At 35.1% G+C, this 19,342-nt stretch overlaps 1 protein-coding gene across 6 annotated transcripts in view; it reads right to left on the reverse strand.

Annotated features, from left to right (window-relative positions):
• The window catches only part of LOC117422921 (A-kinase anchor protein SPHKAP-like), an 85,408-nt gene that overhangs the window by 15,179 nt on the left and 50,887 nt on the right, over window positions 1-19,342 (reverse strand). For all 6 annotated transcript variants that reach the window (XM_058990258.1, XM_058990255.1, XM_034928537.2 and 3 more), the window contains 4 exons: window positions 13,477-13,587; window positions 2,925-2,984; window positions 2,619-2,756; window positions 420-681 (listed from right to left, as the gene is read on the reverse strand). In XM_058990258.1, the coding sequence (XP_058846241.1) occupies window positions 420-681; window positions 2,619-2,756; window positions 2,925-2,984; window positions 13,477-13,587 (571 nt within the window). The remainder of the gene's footprint in view (window positions 1-419; window positions 682-2,618; window positions 2,757-2,924; window positions 2,985-13,476; window positions 13,588-19,342) is intronic.

Genomic DNA, 19,342 nt, shown 5'->3' on the forward strand with positions numbered 1-19,342 from the left:
TAAGAAAGGGAAACAGTGATGCAGTTTGATTGCAGTTTTCTAATGTGACAGTGTAGGTGCCGTGAAACTCAGGAAGAACAAAAATGCAGCACTCTGATTGGCTGAAACACTTTACTGCATGTTGATGCAGAGTTGTTATCGGCATGAGATGAGTGAAAGATTTCTGGGGGCTCTCCTGCCTCACCTCGTTCATAGTTAATTAACCTTCAACTATGCTCACTATGGGCATTTTCTGTTATTATCTCATTGTGTTCCCCATGACTAGTTTCAGCACTCTACATAGTAAATTACAGCATGTGTAGATGTAATCTCAATCGACTTTACTTTAGATCCACTGCTATTTAGGTCAGTAAAATAATCCCCATAGTTGTAGTCTTTATTATATTTTATTGTCCCAGTAATTCGGTAGTGATCATTACCATTTCTGAAGCCGTCCTCCTCACTCTCATCATCCAGGTGCTCGGATGCAGTGAGGAAGTCCTCTTCGATTGATGACACAGAGCGATTGGTATCATCCTCAGGTCTGGGAATGCCAGACCGGTCTAGTTGTAATTGTCTTTCCTGACCGGACTCCAGTCCAATCAGAAACTTGTTTATTTCATAAATAATACAGCTAGGGTGTTTTTTTTTCTTCTTTTCTCTAGCACACTGGACCAGGCACACATTGGCTGCTCTGCAACTCTTCAAAACAAAATGCATTGGAACATTGATTAATAATAATTATTTCTGATAGCACTGTAGATGAATAGCCATTGTAAAGTTGGACAAAAAAGGTTCCTGCTTTTACACAGCTACTACAGTGCATCTACATGGAGGTGTCCTTGTAAACAGCTCCTTTGTTACAGTACCTGGTGAAATAACATCATAAAACCATGGCACAAATAACTCAATACTAAACAATAAAGTATGTTTGGGGGTTTGCTTGTTAAGGTTAAACATGGACCAAGCCCGAGGGAGTTTGCTTACCACTGAGGATACACAGTGAAGGCTTCTTTCAAAACTGAACTTCTGCAAATAGATGTGAATGACAGACAAATACAATGTATGGAGCGTGTTTGTTAGCAATAAGTCACTAAATTGTACATTTTACAATGACATACCTATTTTCCAGTGTACAATTTCCATTTCTGTACAATATTGCTATTTTGTTTTTGTTTAAATACCAAGCATACACAATACACATGAGTTGAGATATTTTGTTACACTTCCTGCACACAGGTCCAATGGCATCAACATCACTGCAAAATTACCTACAGCAAATTTTGATAAAGACATCAGCTTCGATTAACTTACAACTGTCAGAAAAGGAGCAAATTAATTTCCAAATCATATATACAATATTATGTTCTGTTGGGTCTCATACTGCCTACAGTTGCATATCCAGCTGTAAACAGAAAAGCTTGGTAAAGTCTTGATGTAACGTTTTCAGCCGGCAATGTTCATGACACGATACACTCTAAACAGCACTCTAAACAGCACTCTAAACACAGCACTCCAAACACAGCAACCGTGTTGAATTAGTGCCAGAGCATGTGTAGTTCAGTAATGTTTTTTTTTTTGTCTTCTCCTGCTTAAAGTGCCACCTAAAATTGAATCACATAAATAAGGTCCCCTGTACATGTCCTGTATGGCTAAACATCAACATTTTCATTTGTTGCTGCCTGTGATGGGCATTAGCAGTAACAAACCTGAAACAGCAATTTAAATTTAAACACTAACCAAGTACGTAATTAGCTTTTTTTTTTTTTTTACTAACCTTTCCATAAAGTTCTTTATGTGTACATAGCAATGCACTGCTGATGGTGCTTACTAATAATATATAGAAGGCTGTGTGGTCTAGTGGTTAAAGAAAAGGGCTTGTAACCAGGAGGTCCCCGGTTCAAATCCCACCTCAGCCACTGACTCATTGTGTGATCCTGAGCAAGTCACTTAACCTCCTTGTGCTCTGTCTTTTGGGTGAGACATAATTGTAAATGACTCTGCAGCTGATGCATAGTTCACACACCCTAATCCCTGTAAGTCGCCTTGGATAAAGGCGTCTGCTAAAAAAAAACAAATAATAATAATAATATAGACAGCTCATCTAGCCTAGCCATGTCTATAACAGGAAACTTGAACTGAAGAGCTGTTCTTGAACTCAAAGGGGTGGCTTAACAGACCAGTTGCTAATCTTGGGCTACCTTACCTAAAGTAGCATTAGGTATTTGAAGATTACATTATGGTATGTGAAACCTTAGAATAGTGAAAGAAACTCAACAGACTCATTAAATAATTAAAGAAGAACCAATTCCTTTTTTTCCATTCCAATTCCAGTTCCAAGTCCTTCAAAATAATTAATTTGAAGGACGTTAAATTGTAATTGATTAAAAGGGAAGGGCAAAAAAAAATAATGATGATAATAATTTGTATTCAAAGTAACTTACTCTCCCCAGCTGTCATTACCTGAAGATAACTGACCAGTTGGTCTAGCAGGAAATAACTGTGGTTTACAAAAGATAGTGACAAAATAAAGAATCTAGGTTATATAATCATAATCAAATCCCCCCCTTCTCTATATTTCTAATACAATATCCTTGTTATTAAAGAATGCTATCTCCGCAGCACAATACAATTCCCACCTGGTGGTAGTCTGAATCAGTCTGGAGGTTATCACATGCATCCAACCCACTGAGGAGGAAGATTTCATTTTCCTTGGGTTGGCGCACATTCAGAGAATCGATAAGCTTCGGAAGATCGGGGGATACAGTGGCCAGTTTCTGCAAAATGATGAGCAAAGTAAAATATATAATTTAAAATAAAAAATATAATATATTGCAATACATCTGGCAATATACATTACTATAAATTAACTAACCATTAACAAAAAACAATAAAGACATTATTAAGATATAAAGTGCCTTGTTAAATAAATTAGGCTTATTTACCTGGGTAAATTTCTCATCACTGCAATCTGCGCTGTTACCATCAAGATTCACAAAACAGATCTGTAAAAGAAACAAAAAAACAAACAAAGAAAAATGACTCTGGGCTCTACAGAAGACCAGATAATACTTTTACACTATATCATCTACAGGTATCCTACTGGGTCCTCAAATGTCAACATTTCTATACACTGAAACTAAACTAGACAACTTACAATCTGAGAAAACTTTACTACCTACAGGACACAAATCATTCTGTTCATTTAAATGGTAGAATGGTTGAAGTATCAAACTACAGATTTGTACTTAGTTTTCACCATAGATGGCCTAATCAGGATTATACAGAACATTTTATTTTTTGAAATGTTAGTTGTGTTTGAAGTAAGTAGTCAAATAGAGCCATTGGCACTGTGAGAGGGTGTGTGGGTGGTTCACTGATTACACAAGAGTCAGAAAGTGTCTTTGAGATGCCACACAGTATTTATTTATTTGGAATCATGATTACAGTTGCAGTACCAGATAGCTGCCACTAGGGTACCAGTAATGGTATCCCTAGTGTGGAAGTAGGTCACATCGATAATGTTCAGCGTATTTGGTGCAGTTCTAGCAGCAATGCATTTTTTTTTTGTATTATATATTTTCTTACATTTGCTTATGTCTGATTTAGTGCTCAACAGGAAGTGGAGAAGAGGTACTCAAGGAAATCAAGAGAATAGATTAATAAACAAAAGTATAATACAATTATTTGCAAATTGCTGACTACAGCAATTTCCTTCACTCTGTAACAGATGAGATGCTGTAAATAGGGTTACTGCTATTGACGTATTATGTTGGTTATTTTATTTTTATTTTTTTCAAACAGAATGTGCACCTGACCTCTCTGCTGCCCCCAATCCTTGCCCATGTGATGATTATGCCAGTCCCTGACCACATTCCGGCGCCTCCTTAAGACTCACCTCTTCAAACAGCACCTGTAGAACTCCTCTGTTGTATCCTGGGACACTATCACCCTTCATTTAAATATGCTTTATTTTGCTCTTATCTGCCCCCTATTTTACTACATTTAATCCTGTACTTCAGAATATTGTAATCTACCAAGTGTTTAACCTGTAGTATTTTGTACTTAATCATATCCTGATGTAACTATCACTATTTAATCATATCCTGATGTAACTTTCACTATTATCTGCTGTATTATTGAATTGTGGTTTGTCACACTTGAAAAAAAATTATTGTATTTCTTGCTCTTATTGTATGACTTGTATTGTAACACTTGAATGTATTTGTATTTGCTTGCGATTGTAAGTCGCCCTGGATAAGGGCGTCTGCTAAGAAATAAATAATAATAATAATAATAATATGCCAAGTCAGGCCGATTACTCTTAGTCAACAACTGCCAGCAGTTTTGAACACACAGCTGCCCCCCCCGCCCCCCCGCCTGTTAAAGGTTCTAATTATTCCTGCCCATAAATATGAACGGCACATTCTACATTACAACTGCCTCATCTGCATAGCTGACAAGCCTATCTCTCTCAGCTAAATCCACCCAAAAACAAAGGTTACGGATCCATGAAATGCTTACCATTCTGAACTGGTGCCTAATGATCCTTGCAGTTTTTAATGTCATGGATTTCCATTCGTTGCCGAAAGCTACCAACTTGGACCAGATTTATAGGAGAGCTACATGCCATTATACAAATGTCATGGTAGTTCTTTGTCCTGTTTATCCATTTCCCTAGGCTGAAATTACTTCCAATAACTTGAATCTGATTTGTAGCATTTCTACCCACAGGTGTCAAATACAGCACCCACTACCTGGTTTTATTTGGCCCTTTTCTGCCCTGTGCTTCCCCCCTAATTAAAAGGAGGCAATTATGTATGTTGTTGAAAGACTGAAATGTAACCTTTCTCACACAGGGGTGTGGATGTATAATTAATGGTAGGCAGTATTTCAGCTTATAATCAAACCTCACACTTCCAATTAAGTTAACCAAATTAAGCCAATTACCCAGAAGTGAAATCTGTCCGCTTTCTATTATAAACACAGTGCAGAATTGACTTTCCAAATAGCTCTGAACTTTTAAGCACCAAACCTATTTAGATGAATAAAATAGCAGGTAGATACATACATATAAGTACTTTATTCAAAAGTAATAATACAAACTATTAGCTGGAGATCAAGAGCAGGACTGTTCAAATGTGCTTTAACTGAATATTTTAGCAACCACTCCCTTTAAACTTGTGAGTTTCTTGTGCAATGTTTTACTCATAGATGCTATGGTAACATACATTATGTTTAGTAACATTCTTGCAGCAAGTCTACAATCCTTCAGTGGCAGGACCACATTATGTTTCCACAACAATTGAGATTAACAATCCTTGAAATGAAAATACCAGACAAATCCTACTAGGCTTAAATATTTTTCACAGGCTGTGCAGTGAATATAGTTTAGAGGATGTATGTCAGTTGCCTTTGAAGTGAGCAGTGATATTATTCTTTCTGTTTGATAAATCATTTATTTTATTTTACAGCAGCTGGTACATATTTCTTTTTCTTTCTAATTAAGCCTGGAATATTTCAAAGACGTGCGTTTCATCATTTTCAACCCCTTTTGGATGACAACGGTTTGTTATGAAGATCTTCTTACTGCTCTGAAGTCTCTTCTGTGTGCTGTTGTGTATTGGCATTGAGTAACCTGCTCTTTGGATCCTGGCTCTGACAGTCAAAAAGCATTTTAGATGTAGAATTCGTCAGAAGCTTCTATAGGTTGCTGTTTGTTGTTTTGTATTTATTTATTTATTTATTTATTTATTTTATCCTCTCCCAGATGTAGATTCTCACAAGGCTGCTCTTAGAAATGTTTTTGGTGAATTTTATATCTAACTGAATTTTATTTCTTGAATTTGGAATATATGTTGTGGTTCAAACTCACTTTAGAGGTCTAACTCCAATCAGACCCTATGACCTACAGCAAAGACACTAATATTTTTGAAATATTTGCATATCCTGATTTATGAACCCCAATAACTGTCTCAGCTAATAAGTTTCTCAGTAGAGCCACCATCATCCTATGGTAAATATAAAGCTTACATTTCAAACAACCTAAGTGATTGAATCTAAAGTATAATATAAAACACATTTTACAAATGTCCTCATACACAAAAGCATGTATTCGGTTTACAATAGATTATTATCCTTTGTAAAACACTGTCCCTTATTCCCTCATGCTAAAAGGTAAAGTTTCTAGAAAATTATCCTTCTGCTCCTGGACCCCTTTCTAGCAGGTACTGACCAGCGTTGGACTAGGCTTATTTACATTTAGGAAACTGAATAGCCAAAAGATTCTCAGCACAATAAAGGACAGCGCAGGAATACTGATAATAAATCCAAAAAATGCATTTTAAAGCATTGCTTAGCAATACACTATATCCCTCTATGTTGTAATTTTGTGTAAGGCCGGTCAATAAGGATTTAGAGTGAATTTGTGTCATTTAAAAAAAAAAAAAATATATATATATATATATATATATATATATATATATATATATATATATATATATATATATATTTAAGGTGAAATTAACTAGTCCAAGATTATAGTGCCAATCTGAGGCCACTTTTTAAAGCTGTTTACTCCATTGCAAAACGTAAATTTTCTAAAATGTAAATTCTACAAAATTAGAATAAACAACTTGGCTGGTTAGTTCACTCTTATACCTGTAATAATTATAAAACGTTTTAGTTTAGTACAACAAGACCAACAAAAATACTACTGTGGGAAAAAAAAACAAAAACAAACATAATAATAAACTGTTCTAATCTGTTGTTGGATTCTCTGACCCTTGCTGTGTTCCCAAAACAGCTATGCCTCCAAATCTCGAAAATCACCTTTCTGTCAAATCTAAATTTGTCATTCTCTATTTTAAGCATACAGCTACCTATGCCCGGAATGACCTACTATTAGGATAAACAATAAAGAAAATACCCACAAGCTTACATTTGTTTAATATTTTAGTAAAGCCTAAGGCCAGCAGACAACAAAAGTACACTATGTTGAAGCTGCTGCCATTTGCAGTGACACAGTTCTGCTCATGGCATACTGTAAGGGGGTTGGGGATTGTGTAGCAGTGGGTATTCGTTATTGTGCGAAATAGTGGGCATATTATGGTGCACACTAATTGTATTGTGCCACACTATGGTAATGTTGAATACACGTGTTATATTAAAGATGCGGGTTGTTTTAAAGAATTCCAAAATGATACAGTACATCAATGCAATTTTAGAAACTAAAAGTCAAAAATGAAAGTATAAACTATTTATTTTAAACTATGTTGGACTACGCCTGACTGTTGGGGCTTTTTATATGCAGGTGGTCACGTTATGGCATGTAAATGAGCCAAATAGTGTGCACATAAATTAATGTGTTTTCTGTTAGTAAATTAAGATTTGTCCCTCACGTTAGGCTCACTACGTGCGTGCTAACTCTAAATTTAGGTGTAGAGGTTTACAGTATAGGGGAAGGGTTCATTTATTTGGGTCCCTATCATAGTAGGGAGAGGGGATGCAAATGTTTAGGAATAATATGTATCAACTGAAGAAAGACAGATGGAAAAGGATTTTAAAATGCTAGTTACACCACTTTTCGTTCTAAAGTTTATACATGATTGACCAGTGCTGGTTAGCAGATTTAAGACATGGTACTTTAGACAACGGTCTTAACTGCATTTTTTTGGTTTGTTTGTTATAGGCCTACATCTGCCTCGTTTCAATTATTAGAAAGGAAAATAAGCAATACATGTTCTGCTGCAGTGCAGTATATCTATCCCAGAAAGGTTTAAAAATAACTCAAATGAAAGATTCAAGTCAGCGGTTTCCAACAAGCTAACCATCTGGATGTGGCTGTTGCTGACATGAGCATTTATTTTCACATAAATGCCCACATGAAAGCTTTGGAGCAGCTCTTTAAAAAAAAAAAATAACAATGCAGCATTTCTGCTAAAATGTAATACAAATAATAAAAATAAAAACATCACAAGAATTGCTGCAGTAAAACAGTCTGTTACTATTCCAGCTGCAGCCTTTAAGGTGAAATATACAAAATCAGCAGGGGAGGCAGCTACACGTAATTGCACACCAAAAAAAAAAAAAATCTCTCGTTTCTATTCCTGCAAGCTTCTTAGACCCTACAGTTATCTATAGGATAGCAGATAGCCTCTGTTTTCCATATAATTAAGCACACAGTTTTCTGTAAAATCAAAAAATAACTTCTTGAAAAACATTGTATCACGAAATATGGACTAATGAACAGTATTTATACAGATTTTATTTCTAGAATGTATGATTCTAAAGGACAGTGATGGTCCAGCCCACTTTTTCACTGATACATTTTAAACTGTTCAACACTTATGCGTGTCTGCTTCCTGGATCTTAGCTTCCAGACATGTCCTACAGTGTCCTACAAGACTATTCTGTATTTACAGAGCTCTATCAGGAATATTAAACTCATATGATAAGGGACATGCTATGATAATCATTGTTTAAATAACTCATGGGATAAAGCATTGTGAATCAGGACCATTGTCACTTAAATAAAACAAAGCACAACTAAACTTTACTTGCTAAGTATTCAAAATTGGGCAGTATGACATACAGTACAGTATGGGCAATAATTAATCCCCCCCCCCCCCCCCCCCGGTAAAGTATGTGTTGCTATTGGTGAAAACAAGTTAATAAAAACATTTAATCATAACGGAATCATTTGAACATACTCTAGTTTCCTTCAGACTGTAAATAGTAGTTCATGTATTCCTCTGTGCTGGGTGCTTAATCCACACATTCATTTTCTTCTGTGTTTTATTTATTAGATGGCTCCAGGTAAGCGCAATAGTAAAAGAAATTAAAAGGAAAGTGTCACAAAGCTTTTAGGTAGTAAATCTTATCTGAATCTCATTTGCGATAGGAAGGCTATTAAACTGTTGAATTTACTTGGTGATTCAACTTAAATACTGTTATTTACTTTTGTATTCGACAGTATAACAATGCAGCTTCAAAATAAATAAAAAAATAAAACAAATAATGTGATGCATTAATGTGAATATATTGTTCCAGTAAATAAAGACTTTTTTAAATCAAGCTGCCACAAAATATATTTAGGCATGTCAGTTTACTTACAAGTAGAATGTATCATTACTTGGTGGAAATGCAAGTTCACAGAATATTATATCCCCTTTGAAACTGAGTTTATCATAGATTTCTAATTGTAACTCTAGCCACTGTTTGAAGGGGGAAGCAATTACCAGTGCACACCCCTAGTAGTCATTTGTATACCTTACTCAGGGTTGCTTTGACACAGTTCCAAAGGTAAAATATACTGATGACTTATATGCCAAATATCCATGAGCTAAAAAATAAAAGAATATGCAAATTCAGATTTTAAAGAATTCATTTAATGTTTTTATTGTTAAATATTTAATGCAAACATATGCATAATTTTATAACCATCTAGGGATACCATCACAAACCAGTTTCCCAGCTATTGTCACTTACAATTTTGCTGGAATTTAAAGAAGAAAAGGATATAAGGTTTGGAAGAGGCATAGTACAGATGTCCAAAGAATACATAACACCAAACGGATTAATCCAGACCACTTTGCAATTAGCTGTTGAGGTTTTTAATGCAATGATACCATTTCTGGCGTTCAACAGATGTATAATTAAGCAAATAAAAGAATAAGTCTTAATAATACATAATTATAGATGTGCATTGGATTATTTTTCTTTATGTGCAACCTGTGATGTTCTAGCTGTTTGCCTGTGCGTCGCTGGTATGCAATCAACTCTTCAATTTTTGTTTTATGAAGACAGGCCATTTTGGAATCCCAGGTTGCATTAAAAAAAAAAAAAAATCTTGAAAAACAGGTTGAAATGCAACAGCAAGCTAATTCCTCACCTCTAGAGTTCTGAATCAGTGAAATAAGTCTGCTGGTCTCAGCACCATGCAATACCAGTAACACTGAAGAGCACACACATCCATGAGGGAGGCTCTCATGGTCTGTAATAGTGTGTCTGACCTTAAGGAACATTACATTCACAGCTTTTTTTTTTTAAACTACTTATACAGCCAACAAGCTTTAGAGATATTTTTTTAAAGAAAACTATCAATCTGCTATAGCTGAGGTGCGCTCTTTGCTGTGTCTTGTGTCAATCAAACCAACCTTGACATAAAATGATTGGATCCTTCGCTGCTTCTGGTTTTTTTTGGAGGGGGGGGTGTAACTTTATTGTTTGTATAATTTTTTTTTTATTTAATTCAAAATTTAAGCTTTTTCTCAAAACACATACAACATACGAAACTGAGCCAACAGCTCTAAGTTTATAGCTGTGTATGTGTATATATATATATATATATATATATATATATATATATATATATATATAATTTGTTTATTTAGCAGATGCCTTTATCCAAGGCAACTTACAGAGACTAGGGTGTGTGAACTATGCATCAGCTGCAGAGTCACTTACAATTACGTCTCACCCGAAAGACGGAGCACAAGGAGGTTAAGTAACTTGCTCAGGGTCACACAATGAGTCAGTGGCTGAGGTGGGATTTGAACTGGGGACCTCCTGGTTACAAGCCCTTTTCTTTAACCACTGGACCACACAATTTATTCTGAAAATGTATCTTATTTTGTTGACTTTTTAGAACATGATTGGCCCTTGGTGGCCTAATATAGTGATATTATTAATGTAGAAAATGTATCGTTTTTATAAAAGGAAAAGACACATTTGTGAATCCGGCAAGCACTAAGCTACCCACCTGAGTCAGCAGGTGCAGATCCTCACTGTGATTAAACTCTATGCAATAGATATATTCTGGGCTACATTTTCTGTATGCATTGTTTTCGTATTGAATGATATATCTGAACACTTGTTTTACCTTGTAAACATGTTGGGGACTCAAGGCTGCAGGCATATCTGTAATGTAATTTCTCATGCTGAGCACACACACACACACATTTGTTAAACCACCTTTCAGACACTGTGGCGAAGTTACATAAGATGCTGCTTAATATACAGTATAACAATGTCACGGCATAAGTAGCACAAGTTATGATTAGAGGCAGTCCAAATCTATGGAAAGCAGAATTCCTCGGATCTCGCAGAATTCACAGGCACCCCCAGAATTCACAGATTTGCCATATTCTGCAGCTACATCGTCATCATAATGATCATAAACAGACTGCTAAGTGACATGAAATATATAACTTAGTTGTTCGGTTCTAGTTTTGTTAAATTAAGAGATATTTTTTCTCCTTCAAAAAGTAGGAGTTAGCTAAATACTGGAGTAAGGTATTGAAAATGAGGCCCAATAAAAAGTCTTGTGTAATGTGATGGGGAGGGGTGTTTTTGTTGGACAGTTCCTAAAGATTTTATTGACAGAAATGTTTGATATATTAAATTGGAAGTACTTGACCCATATATTGTTTGATCTGATTATATGTACTTGATTTGTATTTTTATAAGCCATTATTAATACAAATAAACACTTAAGATGCTCCGCAGACACTCCGCAGCTATCTACTTTAAATTTCCGCAGTTTTTTGCATATTTTCCAGCAGATTTGGACTGCCTCTAGTTTTGATTCATACACCAATTACCAAACAGTGCTATTATACCACTTGAGGAATCAACTCATTGGGGTGCTTACTTGATGATCATTTTAGGGGATTCATTTTGGGTGTGGGGCGGGGGTGCAGAGGTTGGGGGGGGGGTGATCACATGTTTGAATCCCCCACAATTTCTAAACGTGGGGCAGGATTTGTTCATTTTTATATATGATTCAGCTGCTTTTTTTGTTTTGTTATTTCAGTTCTCCAAAGGCGCTGTTCTAGTTTGTAATTTAATAAACCATTTAACATGTTTTTATGCTCTGATTTGTAATCAATTTACAGTCCTCTACGTAACCCCCACTTCCGAGCTGATTATTAGGGTTGCAGTATCAATTTCATAAAATCATAACCGTTATTTGAACAAGTGTTTGCTTTGTCACTTCAGCAAGGCTCTTACAGGTTCACTTCAGCTTCATTTGCATGTATTAGAGTGCCATGCTCTTCATATTCAATTGTGTAAACAGATTTGTGAGACATTTAAAGATTTTTTTTCTCTCTTATCATGCAAACACATACTTACTGCTAATCTAATAACCTGAGTAATACAGAGCTGTGTTCTTCCAGACTATTTGAAAGATAATGTTGCAAAGAAAGTGTACTTGCAACATAAAAAAGACAGGGTCTGTAAGGGGAAGTACATTTTCTTTCAAAACTGTTATAATAATGAGTGCCAAAACAGAACCAGTCTCAATTATATTTTGGGTGACATAATTTAAATTGTAAGTAGTAAGTAAGTAGTAAAAACAGGTAATTTAAAAATAAGACTAATATTATATGTGTTTGAAACATTTGTGGAGATAAAAGTGAATTCTTTGATATATGTTTTAATGTTTATTACGGCACCTGCTTTGCTAAATTATAAGGGTCTGTTGTGAGCTGGTTTTCTGCTTAGGAGGATAAAAAACATTTATTATAAACCCTGTGTTTTGCATTATTGTTGTTGTTGTTGTTGTTAATAATAGTAGTAGTAGTAGTATGATCATTGCTTCCTAGGTGTTGAAATATGAACTGGGATTTTCTTATCTTGTTTTTATGCTTACACTGTTTATCAAATTCTGCTTTTTATCTTGCTTGTATAGTTTAAAATGTTTATAAATTAATTTGTATCTTAGTCATTTTGATTGTGCATCACAGTGGGACACTGGTGTGAATGGCACTATATTTAAATTATTATTATTATTATTATTATTATTATTATTATTATTATTATTATTATTATTTAAAGAATACACACTCAGTTTTTGAGTGGCTGTTAGTATTAGAATATCCAGCATTTAAATGCTCTTCAATGAGCATGAATATTCAAAAGAGCAACTCTATAATGCAGACAGAACATAAAAGTAGAGGTATAGCATGCAGAATGCAGGGAATTACTTTTAAACCTTACTACTTTCCCACATGTATTGACATAGCTAAAGAGGCTTCAAACATTATTTATTAAGTTAAAAGAGCATTTTCTGTTTTTATATATTTTTTTCCCTCTAAAGCATTGTGACTATTTTCATTTATCTCAGGTGAAAAAAGTTACGTGACTTTGCATTTACAAACCAGGATTGATTAACAGAGTGTACAGTCAGAGAATAGTGTCTCCAGACTTCATAAGGATATGACCTGATGTTTTGATGCTACATTGAAATGCATAATATTTAATTCCCCACATCATTTTTTGTGACCAAATTTAATGTGGGGTTCAACATTCTACCTAGGTTTTTTTTACACCACGCTAACAACACTTATGTATTAAAAAAAATAAACAAATAAATAAAAAATGATCATAATAATATTCATCATCTATAGGTTTTGCCTGGATTTGTACTATTTATTTCAGTATTTCAACACAGCACTCAACAAAGCATGAAGTGAAAATACCAATGTTACTTACTGTGGTACAGCTGTGGTCAGTCTTGTCTTCCATAAATCCAATTCGGCACAGTGCCCCTTCATTTCGCAACCAGTACTCTGTGGATTCTAGCAAGCTACTGCTGCACAGTACCTGTAAATCACACAAGTTCAATGAATCACAGCTGCAAATACACATCTGAAATTTCTTCCTGACACCAAAAGAAATCTCATTAGCTGCTCCCCCCCTCCCAGTGCCTTGAAGGAACATAAAACCTCTTTCCATTCAGTTAAGATAAGAAGCACTCGACACTTCAATCCACAGGGTCCTTGATTTTAAAAGTACACCAAATCACTTCAGGCTAATTTCCTTCCCATGTACATATTCACACCACAGAAGAGATTAAATAATTTCTTCCCTTTTTTTATTTTTTGTACTTGATTTCATCAAAACATGTCAATGACTTATTCATGTCCCGCAATCCACTCAATCAACAGCAGAGAAGAGTTTAGGAGGGTTATTAAAGCTCTGGATGCCTGTGATATCGTTTTGCTAGTTCGAGGCTCTCTTAATAGTTCACTAAGCTCGCACTGGGAGGGTAATCTGTTTTCATTAGAAGTTTGTTTTGAACATTAGACACGTTACATTACACGTATCTAACTACACTACAATAACATTGTAATAGCACAGTAATTACCTATACAATTGTGTAGGTACAATGAAACTATATTAACAATGTTGGCAGAAAAAACCCTGTCGTACTTACACATGTGGTTATGTATGTACAATGTAACCACTATGTAATTACTATGTCACCGCATGTGCAATTACATTGTATTGAAATTATGGTTATAGACTATTCCATTTTTTTTGTTTCTTTTGTTTTTGTATTTTCTGTTTGTTTTTTGTTTTTTTTTACAAAGAAACACATTTTTAAATTACAGTTCTTTGGTGAGGTCATAGCCAGAGATTCCTAACCAGGTTACAATATACCGGTCAACCATTTTTGAGCCCAACTTGTATAGCAGAGCTTTCAAACCCTTAAGGAATGCTTCCAAACCTTGAGAAATTGGGCTCTGACTTTCATTTGCTGTGTTCGTTATTATTAACATCTTTAACATTTCTTCTTACACGGAATACAAAATGTGTAATCCCTGTCATCAGGAGAATCCCTTATCAAGCCACGAAGTTCAGGTTTGTCTTCCCATTGCTTAATGTACCGGCCACTGTACAACTTTCCAGTTTTGTGTTTTTATGTTGGCGGTGGTATTTTTTGAAGGAAGCAATCAGTGACGCGCATGCCCTACCGTGACCGTGAGGTTTTGATTTGCCCGTAAGATTTTCATCTTACGGGCAAATCAGACTTGAAAAACTTAAAAAAACTTAAAACACGGGAAGCCCGTAAGAGTTGACAGGTATGTTACAATGTGGTTAAGAACACGGTTTTTGAAACCTATAGTCTTCCCTTTACTGTTTGACCCACTATTTAGATCATGATTGTGTTAACAGTACTGATTTATCTTGAAACGTTCATCTCCCTCAGCTAATGAGGATACATGTATCGATCCCACGTCAATCTGTTACCTACACAATTTGATTTATCAACCACTTTAATTGCAAGTAATGCAATTCCCATCACTAATTAAATGTTCTGGTAAAACTAGCAGGCATTTTTATTCTTTTAAAATAACAGGACTATCACAGAGAATGAACACTTTGAAAATCTGGCCCATTACTTCCTTATGTGTAGCCTGGACAGCAAGACAGGTAGGGTCCCAAGATCTGCAGTAAAGGAAGACTTCTATCTTTTTATTTTCCTTTCACATGAACTGGGGTGATTGGCTCGGCTGGAATTAAAAGCTTTGACAAACTGAGGTCCTGACGTCTTGTTTCACTTGAGCAGGTTATATGTTATTTGAGTACCTGTGCCTCATTAATGTGCACTATTAATGAAAGAGGGGGCAATCAGTGTAAAGTGTAGTTCGAGAGACATCATAGGACATTCAAAAACCTGTTTAATAGGAAATTAGGATTCACAGTCACAACATGCTTCTTGCATCAAGGACATTTGAGTTTGTTTTAAAAATAGAAGTGAGGTTTTTAATTTACTAATTAGACTGAGCAGTGTTTAAATCAGACATGGTCTAGATTAACACAATTAAGCATTTACACAGCACTGTTCATTTAGTAAAATCCCTCTGCAGCTAAATAATTAAGACTTAGGTGGAAGGGATATTTATAAACAAATGCAGGAAACCTGCTCCGAACCTGTATAGTACCTGAAATATGAGGATTACTCTCACAGTAACCAGGCAAAGAGCCATACAAATATTGTGCAATAAACATGTGCCTTCTTTATCAGGGTAACCATATCAAAGCTTATTGATCTGAAAAGGCTAGAAAATATTTCAATAAGGCAAGAGAACAGAGCAAGCAGGCCAGTTTCAAGTCTTCATTAGCTCAGTTCATTAAAAATGAATCTATTCACCTATAGAAGATATAGAGCCTATAAATGACATGCAAGTTGCATAATGTAATACCCATTCTTCATTAGATACACTTTGTGTCTTCAACATGCACCAGTTCACCTTGCTGTCACTCTACAAGTATATAAGCAAGTGACATCAATACTTAATGCAAATTCATGTGTGATTTGTAAGATCCACATCTCTAATACAGCCATTAGTGTGCTTGGTGAAACAAAGATAGATGAAGCTAAGCCTTGACATTGATCAGGCCGTAGATGTCCTTGATGTATAAAGAAGTCATCTGGTGAATCTAAATCATTCTGTTCAGTGTAGGCATGTATGTATATAATGTTAGTGCTTTAAAGAAAGTTTATATGATGTACTGTAATGAATATTATGTCCCAGATCAGTACATATATTCAATTTTAATGACATTTGTAGTGCTGGCCAGCGCTCCAGATAAGGTTTTGGGACTGAGAGTAACTAACCAGAGACTGGATAATGTTGGGTTGTTTTTTCTTGTATAGAGTTTCCTAGTAACTGAATACATTGTATTCTTGGAGATGTAGTTGTTAGTGGATGTTTTGGGGGAGGCAGACAAGATGTGCAGCAAAATTGCTATGCAGATTTAATAATGCGTACGCAGCTTATCTGGTGGGTATGACAAAGGCAGTGCTAGGAAGTTTTTTTGTCCATTCCCTGAACAAAACACCAGCCAATTGAGAAGAAGAAAATATAGTTCGGTTTTGTGTCATTCTTGATAAAATAGACACATGACTAAATGACATAGATCATTTGTGAAATATGATGTTTAGTTTAGGTCTGAGAGATTCCAGTATTGACTTATTTTTAGACCCTTTTAATTAAAAGCTGCTACCTGTGCAACGATGCGACAAAATGAATAGACCCAATACTTTAGATAAGTATCTTTCACTCCACAGGAGACGTGGGAGCGGCACCAGTGAGGCACTGGAGCGACATGAAATAAATAGGATTGAATCCTATTTTATGAGATTTGTTGCGCATCAGCTAGGGCATTGAGCAATCAGAGAACAGTTTCAATGCACGTGGTCCAGCAGGGTGAAGCAGTATCCAAATTGACGGAGGAAACAATAATACTTGCTGTTGAAAAAATACCCAGCACTTTATGAGATTATAGCACTTTATCAATTATAAAGATACAGACTTGAAAGACAATATATGGGAGACCATTTCATAGTAACTGGATAAGCCTGATATGTATGATTTATTGCCATATGTGTTGAAATACCGTCCGAGAATTGTTGACGAATATGTACCAGTCTTGATCATAGTTTTGTCAATAGCAATTTTGAACAGTTGTATAGATCTGTCAGTTTTCAAACCTGTCGCATCGCCTCTGTGTCGCTTCTGGTGTGTATGGTCATGTCGCCAAGTATCTCGTAGCCAATTAAAAAATCACATCGCGTCTGGTGTGTGGCAGCCTTAACCATTGACGTTTGTTTTTTGTTTGTTTTTTTTTTTTTTGGGGGGGGGGTCTCCTACTAAACAACAGAAAAAAGAAAAAACAATGGAATTAAGTCCAATTTATTACTAATTGATCTTGGCAAGAAAAACATCAATAAGTCTTTAAATGACCCTGCTGTAACCAGAAAAATATATAGAGTAAAACAAATGCATTTAGTGACTGTGTGCTATTTTATATGCTGGTCTTATATTCTGCATTGGGGTGCATTATGCAGTTGCCTATTCTTTTCCAAGGAACACTGAAAAAAATTCTGTCTACAAAACTGTCGAACTGATAAACATTTATGCAGGTAAAACTGGCACAACAAAAACGTTTATGGGGTGGTTTTAAACTTCTAAAATGAAAAGCAGAGTTTGACAATTCATAATTAAATTATGCTGTAAAAACATCATAATCTGCTTATACTGCAGCACAATTCATAACTCATTGTTGGCAATACTATTATTTGCAATGTGTTCAGAAAGGACATATATAGCCCAAGCTAGAAAATATTGCTGAAAAACAACATGTACCGTTTATCTGTACCTACTAAAATCGGTAAATGTAGCATCTTCAAGTATTTGATACTAACATCAATGTCAGGAGTGTTAGAATGATAATGGCTGCCATATATGATATGTGGTACACAGAGAAGCATAGGGGCTCTAGTGCTTTACTGTATGTCCTTCATCACATCTATGAGATGGAATTGCAGCCTTTAAACACTTGCTGACATCTGTTATTTTTCCAGTGAATTGCTTTACCCTACAGTTTGTTTTATTGCCTATGCTTTCAATGTGAGTGTACAATATAATGGTTGCTACTGTGTGATATATCTGAGTCTCAATTGACCCACACCAGGGCCAGGGACAAACCCAGTCAATGTATATGGTAATATGAAAAATAACTGTCAAAAAATGGGTACACCATTCTTTGAAGTAGAAAATCTTACTGTGAAAAATGGAAAATCCAATGTTATGTACCTCATTAACATACTGTCACTTCCCATTAATTAACAATTTGATAGCATAATGAAGGAAGAAATTATTCAGCAAAATACCAGCAGTCCACACAAATGGCAACAAAATAGAAAAACCTACAAATAGCAACAACATACTTAACAAAATAGTAAGTGATGAAGTGAACCTTTGTACGTGGTATAAATTCTACCACACTTTTTAGTGCTTCACTGTCCATTCTGTATTTCCTCAGATATGGTACTGACACAGATCATACATTGTATATACATTTACAGAAAACCACTGATTTATCTAAAGACTGCCAATTGCTATTAGTCATATTCTTTATACAAAATGGACGTGATATAAAACAGTGTTTTAAAATGGACGTGATATAAAGTGTACCTAGAAATTGGCTTTGTCTAAGGTATAAACACATTTTCTTCAAGCATTTCCTAGATAAAAAAAATGTATAACTTTAAAATGGTAGATTTATAAAAATAAAAAAAAAATCAATATGTATAGATAAAAACCTAAAAAAATATGAATGCATCATATTTGTTGCAGATATGGACATGCAAAGTTCTGCCAGGGCTGCTGAAAATGAGATAATCTGTGTAGCTTCCTATACATTGCCCAGCTGATGGCAGTTTTACAAACATGCAATGATAGCCTTGTGACTTTGCTACATAGACACAGCAGAAAAGCATAGACATTTTGTATTTAAACTCTGGAAAATGATTTCTCCATAGAACAATAAATTAAACTCCAAGACAATGACACTTAACAGCATAACTGATTAGATTGTTTTGCTTTAAACATTCAAGCAATAGCATCTTTCAAAATCTGTCTCATTGATACTTGACACTCTATAAAGCTTTCCACAAAGAACAAACACATACAGCAACTCTATAGTTGTCTTTATGGAATGTTTTTTTAATAGATTATATATGCAGTAATCTGTCAAAAATCTGGCTACTGAGATATGTAATACT

This window comes from Acipenser ruthenus, chromosome 17, assembly GCF_902713425.1.
Source record: "Acipenser ruthenus chromosome 17, fAciRut3.2 maternal haplotype, whole genome shotgun sequence".
NCBI classification, from domain to species: domain Eukaryota; kingdom Metazoa; phylum Chordata; class Actinopteri; order Acipenseriformes; family Acipenseridae; genus Acipenser; species Acipenser ruthenus.